Here is a 17,623-nt window from a genome sequence, read left to right on the forward strand (position 1 = left end):
AGGCATAAGGAGGTTTACGTAGCAAGTTAAGACGACAAACAAATGCATATTATATTTTAAACGCTGAAAACAGTTCCTGACCGGTCGCTTCTACCGCTTTCTCTCGCGCTTATTTGTCTTCGTAGTCACCTCTGGCTGCATCAAAATTATCCACATGATACGCAGTCGCATGATGGCGACATCGTCTTGTGTAGCGGTTGCGTTAGCAAAAATGGTGCTTTCCTTGAGTACTGCGTATGTTTGGGCGATACACAACACCCCGCATGAAGATCCATCTGGCTGTGTTGGCGCATTGAGCCACACCCATTTTCGACGACAGGAAAATCAGTAGCTTGCATGGTCTCATGATACCAGTTCCGTAAAAATTTAGCCATTGTGTCCTGGAAAATGGCTTCCATTGTTGCTAGAAATTCCGTCCCACACAAGGGTTCGTAATAGTACGGTGTGATGCTGGGCGTTTCCTGCTGATAGGCCAGTCTAAAATGATGACGCCCCAGTGATTTCCGTTTAGGTGAACTGACAGCACCACATAATTAAAATGACGATATTCGTGTCTTCGGAGGCTTGGGCATCCCACCGTCGGAGCGAACGAACTCAGCGCGTAGCAGTCGCCAAGCGCACCTCAGATGCAGCGAATAGTAAAGTCAATCACGAGGTCGTTCAACATTCGAGTCCGGGCCAGGCTTCCCACCATATTGTCCACCCTGATAGAGCACGCAGCACTCGTAAGCCTAAATTCCGAGTTAAGGCAAGATCCGCGCAAAATATTTGCAGCTTCGCTCGCCAAATCTTTGTGTTGCTCGCCCGCTTCAAAAGGGAATAATACTTCCAAATCAGTATCTTCGTCAAACAACAGTGGCGTATCGAGCATCGTTTCCCACTTAGTTGATAGAAGCCATTCCACATCTTCGTACCATGCAGTGCATTTTGCACAAATGTTGTAGAACTCTTTCATTCGGTACACAGCCCCGCTAAACATACAATCCAAAGGGTGCAACACAAGAAACAGCACAAAAATGTTAGCAACACTAGAAACAGCACAACCTGATGAGCAGCATTGCGAAGTACGAACCTGGTGAACTTCGGAGTTCCGCCCGAGAAGAAAGCTACGATCTCCTTAGTCGTTCCTTCCGAGTGCTCCGAGTCGGAATTATTGGCGAAATATATGGGTTTGGATCGCTTGCTCTTCTCTTCTTGTATAACTGCACTTAGCTCTGTCACCAGGTGCTTGGGGACAACGAAGTTGTAGTCGAACTGTTCTGCTCGCACGTAGGCTCGTTGACTGCGCGCAGCCCGTGCGCCGATGAAGTCGTCCGTCTTGGCAGTAGAGTAAGTTGCCAGAATTGATCGGACGTACTCGACGTCATTTGTATTGTTTGCCCACTCGAGTACTCGTAAAAGTACTATTGCGCTTTTTTCTGGAAGTGTAATAGCTGCTAGTCGCTGCGGCTTCGCCACCGCTTTTATCCGCGCCTGTAACGGGCCAGGTATTTACTCCGTTACTTGCTTACACTATAGTGTTGAGGAAGCTCGCAATAGGACGACTGAGTCTTAGGTTTAAGGAAAAATCAACTCTGACTTTATTTTAGGACCAAGGCCACAGCCCTGGCCACTCAAATACACGTCATAGTCCAATTGGCTAATAATGGGTCTGGCTCCCCATATATCAGCCAATGGTATGACAGCATTTCAGCACACGCTAGTCGTGTGCTGATGCACCTACTTTTGTAAAGAAATCTACCTACTTATGTAATGGAGGGGCCCATTACATTACCCCCCTCTTAAAGTTGCACTTACGCAACATAAGCACTGATGAAGAACATTGGAGAAGACGGCTGGAACGGCGGAGACAGCGGCGACATCGGCCACACTCACGACATCAAGCCACTGGCGTATCAACAAGAGACACCACGCTCGGCAACGAGCGTGCAGAGCGAGAACATCTCAGACAACAGCTTGGAGGCCACCGTCGCTGGCGCTGGTGTCGACACACGTGGGCTTCGAGGCGCCAGGTGAGGTTCTGGTGGAGTGAAGCTTGACCTCTGGAATTGTCCTGAGGCGCATCAAATTCTCTGCGACGTCGTGTCCGAGCGGGTAACGGAGCATGCTCACGCGCAGTACGCGTGAGTTCGATTCCCACGGAGACCAAACTCCGCGACAAGAGCACGAGCAAGTTTTTTTGCAAGGAAACGCTGGTACGATGATCACCACAGACGCAAAGACTGAGCGCCGACTGGAAGACTTCTTGTGCTTGGGGATACGCTCATCGTGAACGTCCACGATGTTCTAGCAGACACGAGGATCACGAAGACAGCGCACGAGGGGTACTTGAGACTGCGAATACGGGGACGACAACCACTTCACTCAGTTGACTGAGCGACGATGTGCGACTGCCCAGCGTACGAAGAAGTATCCTTGTAGACCCCAGGCGACTGCGACGTCCGGAATATAGGTGACCTGCGAGCTGGGGTTTCACTCGTCGTCGTGGAAAACTCGCGTCACTCACGCTGCACTCACTCACTCACTCACTCACTCACTCGCTCTCACTCACTCACTCACTCACTCACTTACTTACTCACTCACTTGTTCACTCGGCTTACTCACCGAGTGGTACAGTGCCGAGTTCTCGTGTAGCTGGTCACCGGTTCGATGCGTCAACTCTACTTTTCTTCTTAATCATCATGGCGAGCGCCCTCCGTGTACCCGCGGAGGCTGGTCGCCTTCTTCACCGCGGATATCAGCACCCGGCTCACTCACGCTTCGGAACGTGAGTGCCTTCTCGTATTCGTTCACGATGTCGGGAACGTCTTCCCGCAAACGACTGCGCGGCTCCCAAGTATCTTCACCTGGGGGGAGTCCCAGCCAACGCACGCGATAGTGTTGTTCCTTGTCCCGCAGGGCGCGACCCTGTGGAAACGCTTCAGTGTGACCGTCACGGGTACCATGACACTGGCGAAAGTCGTGGTCGACGATTCGCTCAACGATCCAACGCTGATCGCCCGAAGAGTCGATCAAAGGAGGAGGACCATCTCGCTGGAAAGTTGCCGCGTCACTCGAGGACAAATCAGCGTCCGGGATCTCGGACGGATGGTATTTCTTTAAACGTCCGACGTAGAACGTCGGATGTAGCCGTAGTGTCGAAGGAATATCCAGAGTGTAAGCGTCACCAATGGTCTTGATCACCGTAAACGGCCCAATAAAGCGCGGCGCGAGTTTGTTCGCGCCGAGGTTGGTAACCGCAGAGTTTCTGATACCTTCAGTCGACAGGAGCACTCGTTCGCCTGTCGTAAACGTGGCTGTGTTCTTGCGGCCAGCCTTATCAGCGTTCTCCTTCTGCTTGTCCACTGCGTCCTGCAGTGCGTCACGAACATAGCGGGTGACCGCTTGGCGCTGTAGTACGAAGTCGGAGACGACTGCGGAGTCGATTGGTCGCGCCGCATGCTTCGGCGCGTAGTTAGCTGGCGCAAGTGAGCTCGATGCGGAGCGTGTCACTGCGTTGACCGACGTGGGAACAGGGGATACACTCGAGATATCATTAGCAACCGGTGTATGTACCGGTTGACCCAGTACCGGTGTAGCCGCCGGAGACATCGCAGATGGAGTAGACGGCTTGTCGGCAGCTTCTTCCCCACCCAGAGTGGAGACACGCGGCGCTGTGGGATGGCCCACGGCGAGGAGAGCAGGGACACGCGGGTGTCGCGCGTTATTAACGAAGAAGGGCGTCAGCCCAGTCGACGCGTGTACCGCGTTGTTCAGAGCGAACTCGGCCAGTGGCAGAAACGAGCTCCAGCTGGAGAACGACGTCGCGTAGCTTCGAAGGACGTCTTCGAGGACGCGATTTACGCGCTCCGTCTGGCCGTCCGTTTCCGGATGGGCTGCTGTGGACATCATTAGCTTCGAGCCCAGTAGCTCGAAGAGCTTTGACCAGAAGGCCGACGTGAAGCGCGGGTCGCGGTCGGAGACGATAGATTCGGGAAGGCCATGATGACGGAAGACAGCATCGAGGAAGTGCACCGCGGTATCTGCCGCGGTGATCGCATCCGACACCGGAATCAGGTGAACCATCTTGCTGAAGCGGTCTACGAATAATAAGACACCTGATCGTCCTTTAGCATCGGGTGGGAGCCCGAAGATGAAGTCCATCGACACCGAGCGCCAGGCCTCGGTGGCCACTGGTAGAGGACGCAAGGGAGCCTGCGAAGACGAGGCAGGTTTCACGCGCTGGCAGGTCTCGCAGGTGCGCACCCACTTACGCACCCATTTGTACAGGTGTGGCCAATAAAAGTCGCGTGACACAGCGGCAAATGTCTTCTCGCGACCGAGATGAGCGCCCAGCGGGGCATCATGAAACTCATGGATAATCCGTGAGCGCAGATCGGGGTCGTTAGGGACAACGACACGTGGGGCATCGAAGTTGTCGATGCTGTACGCCAGCAGCTCGTCCTCGAGACGATATCGGTGGATTTTGTTTCGTACAGAGCGGGAAAGGGCTCCCAGTGTGTCGGCGCTGGGAGAGCGGAGATGCTTCAGGATACTGGAGCACGTCGAGTCATGTTCGTAAGCAGCTCGGATCTCGTCGCGAAGTGGCATTACCGGGGAGACGCTCGTCAGGTTGACGCCTGACGCCTCACACGTGGCACACTCGTCTACATCGTCTTCATCCAGCAAAGCTTGTCGACCCAATGCACCGCGTGGGTCGTAGTCGGGACGCCGAGACAAAGCGTCGGCGAGAATGTTGTTCTTGCCGGGTTTGTAGTGGACAACGAAGTTGTACTCCGAGAAGAACGAAAGCCAGCGGGCCATCCGCTGGGAGAGATGAGGACTCTTCATCGCTGTCCTCAGCGATGCATGATCGGTGTACACCGCGAAGGTATCCTCACCCAACAAGTACACTCTGAACTTGATCAGAGCGTAGCGCATCGCAAGGAGCTCCTTGTCGTGAACAGGGTAGTTGCGCTCCGCCGGCTTCATCTGCCTAGACTGGTAGCTTACGACACGCTCTCGATCTTCTTCATCGAATTGCATCAGCGCACAGCCGATGGCGAAATCGCTCGCGTCGCAGACGACGTGAAAAGGCTTCGAGTCATCCGGGAGCGCGAGGATTGGGGCCTCGGCGAGACTCTTCTTCACCGAGTCGAAGGCGGCTTGATGTGCGGAAGTCCACGACCACGACACATCTTTCTTCAACAACGAAGAGAGCGGCTGGATCAATCCGGCGTAATTCTTCGTGTACTTGTGGAGATAATTTGCGAGACCCAGCCACTGACGCAGTTCAGTGGGATTCTGTGGCGTAGGCCACGCACATATCGACGACACTTTCTCGGGGTCGGCGCGGACGCCGTTCTTGCTCACAAAGCAGCCAAGCACCGGAATCTCCGGCGCGCAGAATATACACTTCTTCAAGTTGGCATACAGCTTGTTTTCGCGCATCACTTGGAAGACTTGCCTCAGATGCTTCAAGTGGACTTCAAGCGCGCTGAGGCCTCCCTCAGCGCGACTGTGTACGAAGATGTCATCGAAATAACTCGGTGCGAAGTCGCGGAGCGGGCGCAGCACATGGGATACCATGCGATTGAACGTGGCGGGAGCATTCTTCAACCCTTGCGGCATAACAAGCCACTCCCAGAGCATACCACTGGGAGTGCTTACCGCTGTGAGCGGTATATCGCTCAGCCTCATGAGGATTTGGTAGAACCCATCGGTCAAGTCGATGGCGCTGAAGACCTCACTACCCGACATTGCGTCGAGCACCATGTCCTTCCGAGGAATCGGCGTCTGGGCAGGGATGGTAGCGTCGTTTAGCTTGTTGAAGGCATGGACGATGCGCCATCCGCCCGTGGCTTTCTTCACACAGAAGGTCGGACTGGAGTGCGGCGATGTGCTCTCACGCACATGACCCGCCTTGCGGCGGCTCTCGAAGAAGTCATCGATAGCTTGGACCTGATCTCGCGGGAGCGGCCACTGCCGCGTCACACAATACTTCGAGCCGGGCACGAGATCAATCTCGTGGCGAATTCCTCGGTCAGCTGGCAACTCAGCTGGGATCTTATCCGGAAATACATCTTCATATTCGCGGGCGGTCTCGTAGACTGGATTGCCGGATTCGCGTAGCGCGTCCCAAGACTGCGCTGCGAAGCGCTCCTCGCGGGCCGACTTCGGCTCAGCGCTCTTTGGGCGCGAGGGAGCGTCGCCGTCACTGACTGCATTCACTTCGAGCGACGCCGAATCGGCGTCGGTGATCAGGCAAACCTGTTCGATTTCATCGTCCTTGAGGCCGCGAAGGAAGTTCTTCCAGGAGAGACCTGGAAGTCGAGTGATCGACCCTGCCTCGCCAGGCGAGTTTGCAAGCTCGAGTGTTCGTCGGCGGCCAGAGGTACCTTCCACATACTCAAGCACGCAGACCGACTCCGTCGGTGAGCTGTCACTTGGTACGGGCTCTCGGCGAGGTTTCAGCCGACGCCGCTTCGACTTCCTCTTTCGCCGCCTCGAGTGCGAACTCGAGGATGATGAGTCGCTCTCGCTGGACGAGATGTCACCCCCCTCTAGCGGGAGCCCCTGCTCGACCGCGGTAGTGTTCAGCGGGAGCGCCAACTGCTCGACCACCGGCTCAATTGACGGGAGCCCCTGCTCGACCGCCATCTCGTTCGTCTGCGGGAGCCCCTGCTCGACCGCCATCTCGTTTGTCTGCGGGAGCCCCTGCTCGACCGCCATCTCATTCGTCTGCGGGAGCCCCTGCTCGACCGCCGTCTCGTACAGCTGCGGGAGCCCCTGCTCGACCGCCAGTTGGTCTTCATCCCCGCGTCGCCGCGGGGACTCGTCAGTTAACAGCACTGCGCAAGCCGTGCAGAGAGGGCCATCGCTCACTCTGTGCACAACGTGCGTCGTGGATGACCGGTCCACGACGGTGACGTGAGGCCAATCCTTCTGGGCGACCAGGAGGTGCGTGAACACCTCGCTCACATCATAATCACTGCGGCGCTTGACCGACCGGGCCAACCAGTCAATCTCTGGTTGATAGCGCGTCAGCCACGGCATACCCAGGATGCAGTCAAACGCGTAATTCATCTCAATGACGAGGAAGTCGTCGTTGCTTCGGAAACCGTCGAACGTGTACGGAAGGGTAATCTCGCGCCGCGCTACGCGGCGTGATTTCCCATCGGCCAACTTGACAGCGACCTCCCCTCTACCTTTGCGGACAGTGATGTCCGACGGGAGTACCGACAAGCACGACGCGCGGAAGAAGTTGTTGGTCGCTCCTGAATCAAGGAGCGCTCGCAGTGGTCGCCGGGCACCGGCGACATGAAGACTGACAATGATCAATCTTGAATCGCTCGGCGTGGTGGTGGCATGAAAGTGTGCATGCAGCACAGGAGGGCTAGGAGGTTGGGTTGCCACCAGGGGACCCGGACCTCCATTCCAGCCAGTAGGGCGCCCCGCACCTACTGACCCTGACCGTTTTTTGGCTGGTCAGAACTCACGGGCTCGGCATCGACATGCGCAAGCACTGGAGCTGGCGCGCGGCACTCCGCCGCGCGATGACCGACCTTCCGACAGCGGAAGCAGGTGAGAGAACGATTGTTCCGAGCACCGCTCCGACGCGCTGCATAACGCTGACGATTGCTCGTCGCATCGATAGCGTCGATGTCCATGGGCTCGGGCGCAGAATCCCGAGCAGAAGCAGGTAGCGCGTGAGCGTATGACGCCGCAACCACGTAGTCCTCGCGTAGGGCGAGGGCGAATGCCTCTTCGAGCGTAGAGGGGTCCGATCTTGTAAGGCAGTAGCGCGTCATGCCTTCGCGCATACCGAACACGAATACATGAACCTGAGAGGCCATATCGATCGGCTTAGACACGATGCACGACGCGAGGTGTCGTGTCTTCTGGACGTAGTCGCGCATAGTCATCGTGCCTTGCCGAAGGGCGAAGAAGTCTGCCCGAATTCGGGATTCATCTTGCGGCGGCTCGAACGCGAGCCGAAGGTCACTCTGGAGGGTATCCAGAGTGGGGAAGACGTTGGGATCGACAACCAACTTGCCGAGAGCCCATTCCTTGTCTTTCCTAGACAGCCGCGAGAGGAGGAAATGGACCTTCGCGGAAGGCGCCTCGATCAACCTCGAGGCGATGGCGATGTCGATTTCTCGAAACCAGGGATTCAGCGGAAGTCGATCTTCTCCGGCACCGGAGTAGGTGGACGTCTCTAGCTTCACGACGTCATTCGTGGAGATACGCGAGGGAGTTGACACTCGCCGATTCGCATCGACGAGTTCACGCTCCATGAATTCTTGTGCCGTAACGCGCTGCTCGTCGGGCGTCGCTGAGCGCAGCAGCGACGTGAAGACGGCTTCTCCGGACACCGCCGCAAGGCGGTGGAGAGCTTCCCACTCGATCCGAGTGAGATGGAGAAAGGCAGCGTGGTCGAGGTCTTGGCTCATGTCGAACTTGGTCGTTGGAAGGACTACGAAGTGCTACCAGGTGTAACGGGCCAGGTATTTACTCCGTTACTTGCTTACACTATAGTGTTGAGGAAGCTCGCAATAGGACGACTGAGTCTTAGGTTTAAGGAAAAATCAACTCTGACTTTATTTTAGGACCAAGGCCGCAGCCCTGGCCACTCAAATACACGTCATAGTCCAATTGGCTAATAATGGGTCTGGCTCCCCATATATCAGCCAATGGCATGACAGCATTTCAGCACACGCTAGTCGTGTGCTGATGCACCTACTTATGTAAAGAAATCTACCTACTTATGTAATGGAGGGGCCCATTACAGCGCCTGTAAGGTCTGTTCAGGGCTGAAGTCAGCCAGTGAATCGCGTGGAGGTGAAAGTACGTTTTTCTGTGGTGGGTGTAAGCTGGAATCGTCGTCCAAGCACCAACAAGCGGCGCGAGTCTTCCTGTGCAACAAGGTCAAGCACACAAGCAGCGGGCAGGCACTCTCGTGCTTCGAAATCTGGCACAGACACTGGAAAAATGGTACACGCATCCCTCAGGCGCGCGCGAAGCGCCATATTCGTGCGCGTAAGCCAGCGCAAAGCAATACGGGAGACGGCAGTGATTGCAGCGACGAAGGTGACGTCAGCGACAATGGAAATGAAGCTCCAAGCAGCCTTCGCCAACGAAAGCGTGCGCGCGCTAGTGATCACGGCAGCTAGACTCGTCTGACTATCTTCTGGCTCTTGTTTTTGACTTGTTTTAAATATACATGTATATCAGCTGTCTACAAACCCTAAATTTCAGCAAATATATGACCCGTCTTGCACCTACTACTGCGCTGTCTGTGCACTACACGGACACGTTATTGTAAATATCCTGTATCGTGCAGACACATTTACCGGATGGGTACATTGCTATACACGATACGAAAGCAATCAAGACGTGGGGTTTGGGGTGTGCCCTGGCTGTGGCCAAGACATGATAACTAGCAACTAGACTTAACTATGTGTTCCCATCTTTGAGATAAGTAGTATCGTGTATGGGGTTTCGGGAAATGGGCGCAGCCAGAAGCTCTCGCGTTGGGGGGGGGGGGTTAATGAAACTTCTCTCTTCGTGTGCTGTATCACCGTTTGATTCTTCCTCGGGACGGCGATGCCTGTCTTCCTGACTCGAGATGTCCAGCACGTTCTCAATGTGCACTTTGTCATTAGCTTCCGTAAAGCGTTCGAAGAAGCAGGCAATGATGACCGCCACCAGTAGGGCGTGAATACAGTCGAAACGCATTGCCAAGTAGACGTGCTGTAGAATAATGGAGAATAAGTGTCTTGCTATCAATTAATATCTAGCAGATAGACGACAACATCTGTCGATCGTACAATACATGCGAACACATTACCAGTAACACTTTCGGAATGTCCAAAATTTATTTTGGTCCTTAGCCCAGCTCACTATTGTACACAGTGGGCCACAGTGAAAGGACACAGTAAGTGGAAAGTTCGGGAAAGCTGCAATTGGCGACATTAATATTTAGAATCTCTGGATCAGAGTCTGATGTGCAAATGCAAAACGGCGCACGTCATCTTGAGGCAACACAATTTGTGCGTGATTGTGTCACAATCGATTAGAGCTGTTTCTATAGCCATATACATGTACTAAAATACAGTCGTGCACCTCCAATTCGGCACCGGTATCAGTCGATACCCTGCCAGATTTTATGATTACGCGAATCGGATGCGCAATTACCTTTGCCCATCACCACCCTAGCAATTAACCTCAACGGTTTTCCCCTCCTCGCGGAGGGATGACACGCCGCATCGATCTGATTAAATTTTTTGGATCGGACGTCTTCATACAAACACACACTTTGATTTTTACCGCCAAAGACAATGGGGCATCGCCCTTCCTCCTACATGTCCCTAACGCTAGCACAAAAGCAGTCTTTGTGCGAGAAGCACAAGTCAGATCCTGCATGCTCTCACTCCGAACTTGCTCGTTGGGCAACGGAGCGCTTTAAGACCCCCAAGCAGTAAAATGTTAGTAGATGTGAGGGAACCGTCGTATATTGAGAAGTAAGAGGAAACTAACTACGTTCTACTCGTACCTTGCTCCTTCCTCTGGCCATTCATCCTTACACCTTATGACGCAGTAGTCCCATCCGGAGAGCGGGCGGGCGAAAATGCCACTATACCGTAACCGTGGTTACACTCGGTTACAGATCTTCTTCTAGCACTCCTCCTCGCTCGTCGCGCTCGCCAGCTACTACTCCAACATGAAAATCCTCCGAAGCTCGTCCAATCTGGCTGCCGGAAGCGCCTTCGTGAGAAGGTCGGCCTTCATTAGTCGTGACTCCACGTATCCTGGTTTGATCACACCTCGCCGTGCAAAATCGCAGATGAACTTGACTCGGATGTCTACGTGCTTTGCACTGGACATACTGTCTTCGGTCTCTAGCTGTCTGATGGCGGCCTGGTTGTCCATATACATGGTCATTGGCTCTACCACCGCAAACGCCAGCTCCCTAACGAGCTCACGCAGTCCAAGCAGCCCACGTCCGACATTTGATGCTGACGTAAATTCTGCTTCCATTGTGGATAGAGACACTCCAGTCTGTTTCTTACATATCCTCTGCACGATGGCCCCGTCGAGAGTGATCACTCCGCCGGTCACCGACTTCCTGTCGGCCTTATCCGCCGCGAAATCCGCATCACTCCAGCTTTCCAGACAGATCCGTCTTCCACTGGCTGCGTCTACTCGCATCTTGAGCTTTAGTTCCTTTGTCTGCTTCAAGTACCTAGCGATCCGCTTCGCGAGCTTCCAGTCGTTTACAGTAGGCTGATGGGTGCGTCTCGTGGCTTTGTGGACCGCAAAGCTAATGTCTGGTCTCGTACAGCGAGCTATCCATAGCAGGCTGCCGACGAGAGACTGGAAACTTCGAACTGTTGGCTCTCCTCGCCCTCCTGACTGCATCAACAGCTGCGGTGCTCTTTGTTCGGCTTCATTACATTCTTCTCCGATTGGTGCGCGTACTCCGTTTGCGTCCGCAAGCCCGTACTGCTCCAGTAGCTCTTCAATCGCGGCTTGCTGATCCAACAAGTAACCGTCCGATTCATAAAGCTCTACACGCATGCCCAATAACTTTCGTACCACACCAATATCCTTAATTGATAAAACACTCATCGCTTGAAAAATATCTTCGACTAGCTCTGGTTTGGAGGCCGTCACTAGGAGGTCATCCACATACACTCCTACCAGAGTCATGTCGCTGCCGTGCTTCTTGTAGTACAAGCACATGTCGGTAACGCATCTAGTGAAACCGATCTCCTCCAACTTAGCGTGTAGTATCTTGCTCCACAAGCGCCCCGCTTGCTTCAAACCATACAACGACTTCTTGAGCCGCAGCACCAACTTGCTGCTGGTGTCCACGCCGAGAGCGCGTAGCACCGCCTCGGATATTTGCATGCCCTTTGGTATAGCCAGATAATTCCCCAAATGTTGCTCTTTGTCCGCCTTGACGTACGCGTTTGGGATGTCCCCGTGTCGGGCAGGCACACGCCAGCGCCGAGCAAACACAAGCACTATCTTTACGGTGCTCAGCTCCATTACCGTAGCAAACGTGAGGTTGTAATCAATGCCAAAGAGCTGTTCGTTTCCACAAGCAGCCAACCGAGCTTTGAACCGCTCGATGGCGCCGTCGGCGTCCGTCTTATTCTTAAAGATTCATTTAGTGTGCAGTACGTGGCTGCCAGTTGGCGGCACCTCGACTGTCCACACTCCGTTCTCTTCAAGAGCTCGCAGCTCTTCTTCCATAGCAATTATCCACGCGTCCTTGAGTCCGCTCTTCATTGCTTGTCCGTAGTTCTTGGGGTCCGCCTCACGCACGCTATTTACCACGTCGTGTATCTTTTTATCCTGACTATTATCGTCACCAGGCGTTCCAGCCGCAGCAGCCTTTTGAGTAGTCGACCTCGTCCGATGCCTTTCCCGTGTCCAACCGCCCTTAAACTTCCTTTTGGCTTTCTTTTTCCCTTTCGACCCCGCTCCCGTACTGGCAGCATTCGCGTTGTTGTCTTCCTCTTTTGTCTCTTCCGACTCCTCGAGGTGTACGCGCCTCAGCTGCTCGTTTTGTACGTCCGTGAGCGTCTCCACATTCCGTACGTGCTGGGTCACCACGACCACGTTGTCCTTAGGGATGTAGACTCTGTACCCCTTCATCTCATCGCTTTTACCAACGATTATCGCAGCTTTACCGCGTTCTCCTAGCGACTTGTTCTTGGCGTCTGTGTGTACCGTGCACGGAGACCCAAACACCACGATGTCGCTGAGGTCGGGGGTGCTCTTCGTGAGCATCTGCAACGGCGGCTTGGACCCGGGGTTTGCCTTACTCGGGCTCCTATTCAGTATGTACGCCGCGTACTCTGCAGCGTCCCCCCAGAAGCTGAGTGGCAGACCCCACGCGAACACCATGCTTCTCACCATGTTCATAATGGTGCGGTGCATTCGTTCTGCTTTTCCGTTGCTGGCTTGATTCCTGGGCTCGCTTACTTGCCGCGCAATGCCAGTTTCTTTACAAAACAAATCTAGAGTCTGGTATTCACCTCCTCCATCCGTCCGCAGCACATCGATACGACAGTTAAACTGGCGCTCAAAGAACGCCATGAAGTGTTTAAACTGCTGAGCAGCAACGTCCTTCGTCCGTGCTAAGAAGATCCTGCAATAGTTCGTCCTGTGATCGACGAAGTTCACCAAATACCTGTTGCCGAGTCTGTCTCTTGGCGTCATTGGTCCCTTGAGATCTGAGCATATAACACCGCCGATGACGTCGATAGGTGCGTTGGCTCCTGTGTCCTTCCTGGACTGCTTGTTCTTCGTTTGCTTTCCTTGTGCGCAGGCCAAGCAGTTCGCTCGCTTCTCATCCGTGAGTGCGATTCCAGACGCAGGATTCTTGGCCATCTTGAGGATAGTATCGTAGTTGAGATGTCCTAGGCGGCGGTGAAAGTGCATCAGCGTGCCCCTCTGTACGTCATGTCCTACCTCCTCATTCTGTTCGCTTGGCGCCAGTACCGACATGAGCACGTCGCCGGCGCTTCTTGCACGCCCCTGTACTTGCGCGCGCACCATCAACACGTTGTTGACTTTCTCTACGTCGAACACTGCTGGTCCTCCAGTCATTGCAGCAGCTACACGATGTTGTCCTCAGTAGTCAATCTTGTAGCCTTTCTTCTCTAGCATTCCGTAGGAGATAATGTTCTGCTCCAAGTTCTCTGCATACTGAACATCTAGTAGTTGCACCGTAGTTTTCTTTCCCATAGCCATGATTTCCAGCACTATGCTGCAACGCTTGGTTACCATCAGAGCTCCCCCGTCGGAAGCAACACACTCGCTCTCGAAGTCCTCATCCGGTGTTGAGGATCCATACACCTTTTTCATTGACTGAGTTCCACTGCCAGGACCAAATTCGTTCTGGCGCCTCGCTCAGTCCCTCCTCGTTTGTTGTTCGGACACAATGCCTTTAAGTGCCCAACCGTTCCGCATTTATAAAACACTTCCTGTCGTCTATGCGATCATCGTGTACGTTGTTCACAACGTCACGTCCCCGGTTCTTACCTCGTAGCTCGATCTCCGTGGACTGTGCAAAGTGGGCCAGCTCCTCCGCTTGCCGCAGGTAATCCGTCCGGCCAAGGTTCAGTCTGGACAGCATCGACACTCACATCGACGCGTCCGCGTAGTGGACGATGTTGTCCAAGACGAGGTTGTCGGCGCCTCCACACGCCTCACTCACAGCCACCAGGTAGAGATAGTGTTCAGTCCAGCTGCTCTTGGAACGCTTTGGAGCTGTAAACATCTTCATGCTCTGGGCGGGCGTTATCTTGGTCACGAACGTGTGCAGCAACCGCTGCATGGCGTGATCCAACGTCGGCTCCTCTTCCCACCACCCTTCAGCCTGCTGGTTGTAGTATATCTCAGCCATGCCGGTAAGGTGATGACCGAGGACATCCACCTTTCCTTCCTCCGTCCACGTGAAGCCACTTGCGCGTTCTGCAAATAGTATCTGACGCACGAGCCGTTTGCCCCAAGACAGAAAACCACTGCCGAGGCCTTGATACAGCTCCTTGCCGTCGAAGTGACGGATGCCAAGCTTCCGTTGGCTATCTGGCACACGAGTAAAACCCTGAGCTGGAGCCGGCATGCCGTGCGGCATGGCAGGCGGCTGAACGTGCGCCTGGTACATGCGCGGGGGCACGTAATGCTGTGGCAGCGCTGGCTGAGGAGCTTGTGCCATCTCCACGTTAGCCGCTGCGTTCTCGAACCCGTAGCCGCGCTGCTTCACACCGAAGTACGTGGCTGGAGACATTGCCGGGGAATTCCTTGTTGGCGTCCTATCCAGTGCTTCTCGGTCCATGGCCCTTCCTAGGCCTATGGCCGACTCGAATACACTTGACTCCCTTTCAGCGGTCCGCTGCTGCTCCTCCTGTCGCTTCTGCGACTCCTCCAGGCGCTCCATGCGCTCTGTGAGGCCGGTGAGGAGATCCACCAGCTTCTGCTGTAGGTCCCTCGTCTCCTTGACTTCGTCGTCGCCTCCGTACTTGCTTCTGTCGGTCCTTTCGCGACCGACATCTGCGTCCGGATGCCCGCGGGCTGACTCCGCGGCGACAGTATCGTTGCTTGAGCTCATAACCTGTTAGTAGATGTGAGGGAACCGTCGTATATTGAGAAGTGAGACGAAACTAACTACGTTCTACTCGTACCTTGCACCTTCCTCTAACCATTCATCCTTACACCTTATTCCGCAGTAGTCCCATCCGGAGAGCGGGCGGGCGAAAATGCCACTATACCGTAACCGTGGTTACACTCGGTTACAGATCTTCTTCTAACATAAAACGCACTACTGTCCAGAATATTCTTAAGCGGTCGGCGGACGCTGCCGCCTTGCCGGATGCCTATCGCGACCGGAAGCGCTGTTGCGCGCCCGCGATTCGCGCGTCTGACGCCAAGATTATGCAGAAGATTGACGAGTTCAAGACTTGGCACGGAAACGCAACTATTTAGGGCTCTACGGTACTAATGATTGCTCAACGTGAAGGAGTATAGCTACCCGGACGCAATGCACCTAGTCGAGGGTGGCTGTACCGCTTCCAGCAGCGCACAGGGCTGTGGTTTTCGCAAGCTCCCGCCTAATACAACTGCCGTACTGCAGCCCATGGACCAGGGCATCATTAAGTGCCTGAAGAATGAGTACCAGAACAAGAAGCAAGCCGCGGAACTGGACCTGTTCTACAAGGGTGTTCCTTACACGCCGGTCGACGTTTACTCCGCCATGAAGTGGTTGTCTGAAGACTGGAACAACATATCTGCTAAGACTATTAGAAACTGTTGGTGCCACACAGGCATCATCTCAAAACTAGACGTACATTTTGTACTGAATTAACAAAACAAAGATCAGTGCACTGGATTTGCGTTTTTTTTTGCTTTACGTTGTGCACTTATGCCATGGCACTGTTGATATGGTCCGCCCTGCCGAATTGGAGGTGCACAACTGTACAAGTATGGTGGTGTTACACGTTTCTGTGCAGGCTTGGGGGTTGCCCCAAATGGCGACACCATGCAAAACGTCGCACGTCAGCTCGAGGCAACACAAATTGTGTGTAATTGAGTCATGAAGGGAATATTCTCGGTCAACTTTAAATCCTTCTGGACCTGATATAGAAAAAATTATGTTCTAGACGACACGAGTCCTAATCTGGAAATTGTTAAAATAATGGCATCGCAGAACATTTATAATTGGTGTATTTTTTTCTCTGGGTCAGATTTGCGAGTAAAAAATTACTAGATCCTATTGGCTAGTGAAACATTCAACCATTAGAATCGTGAGAGCCACTAATTAAGTAGTAATTACCAAGCAAATCCTTTAATATTTAAAGGTAGATTTGTAGTAGTATATTTACAGATACCTACTACAAATCTACCTTAAAATTTGAAAATTTGATACAGAACTAAATACAGACAACGACGAAAAAATCCGACAGACACAAAAATCCGACAAGAGATTGTGAGCACACCTCTTTCCCATAGTAACTATTTTTGTTTTTTACCCAATCATATCGTTATACAAGAAGTTTTTAATCCAATTACTTTCTAAAAAATGATGAATGGCTGGAGATAAATAACTTCTTGGGCGTCGGTAATTATCAAGTCATTTTGCGCGATGAAGCGCGTTGAGCGAAGCTTTACAATAAAGCAAAGGCGCGAGGCCTTGACGATCGCTAAATGTGAGGGCGATAATGCCTTTTCCGAAAGTTTTAATATTGCAGGAGGGACTATCTACGATTGGCGCAAGCAAGAGAACGCGATACGCAATTTCAAGGGACACCACTCGTCAAAGACGCTAAAAGGGACGCAAGGAAATTTTTTCTGGCGTCTCTGACCTTTTAACATACATGAAGGATGTGCGCAGACTTGAGCAAGTAAGTCAATGTGAGCGTGCTATTTGTGCTATTGTGGTGTTGAGCTAACTTTCTTACAGGTTTTATAGACTGCCGGCATGATTCAGTTCATGTGGCAAGCTCATCCTGAGTGAATGGAAATCTACATAAGCGAAAAAGAAGCGGGCGAGCTTGCGCTAGAGCGCATAGTACAGTGCTTCGCTAATCGGTAAAAAAAACAATTTTGTGCAAATTTTAAAATTGTACTTATTCCTTACTTTAAATTTAAATGTTGCGCTACATAGCAGCGGGTTTTTGGTCTAAAAACCTCAAGCGGCTAAAAAATTTTTGAAGACCTCGTGCAAGCTTTTCTCTTGCGTTTAGGGCCAAGTATAGTTCTTTCAGTGGCGGGGGCATTCTAAATGTCGATGAAACAGCCATACTGTTCGACATACCGCCTATAAAGTCGTGAGCTGGCAAAGGGCGCAAGGACTCCGCGCGAATTTTCGGTGCAGATAAGCACGCCGGTCGAATGATCGCAGTGCTAACCATTCGCGATGACGGTAAGCTATTTGTTTTTGTATTTTAAATGGTTCTTTTGCTAACATATTTTTAACCCGTTCGGGATGAAAATGCCTATTTTGTTTATCATCCGTGGCGTCCCTGGTGACCGCATCGAGAAAAATGAAATGAAGCAGTACCCTGACGACCACTTCTACGCCATGCAGGAGAACGCATGGATGAACATCAGTGTGTGGGAATTTTACGTA

The 17,623-nt window shown here is 53.0% G+C and overlaps 1 protein-coding gene across 1 annotated transcript; it reads left to right on the top strand.

The window, feature by feature from the left end:
• Positions 1-15,535: 15,535 nt before the first annotated feature.
• On the top strand, positions 15,536-17,008 carry PITG_06182 (uncharacterized protein; the record flags this gene model as incomplete). The annotated part of the gene is made up of 3 exons (XM_002998308.1): positions 15,536-15,803; positions 16,458-16,480; positions 16,964-17,008. The coding sequence occupies 3 exons, from the start codon at positions 15,536-15,538 to the stop codon at positions 17,006-17,008; spliced, it is 336 nt and encodes a 111-aa protein (XP_002998354.1).
• Between the last annotated feature and the right edge of the window lie 615 nt (positions 17,009-17,623).

The sequence above is a fragment of the Phytophthora infestans genome, genomic scaffold, assembly GCF_000142945.1.
Source record: "Phytophthora infestans T30-4 supercont1.8 genomic scaffold, whole genome shotgun sequence".
NCBI classification, from domain to species: Eukaryota; Oomycota; class Peronosporomycetes; order Peronosporales; family Peronosporaceae; genus Phytophthora; species Phytophthora infestans.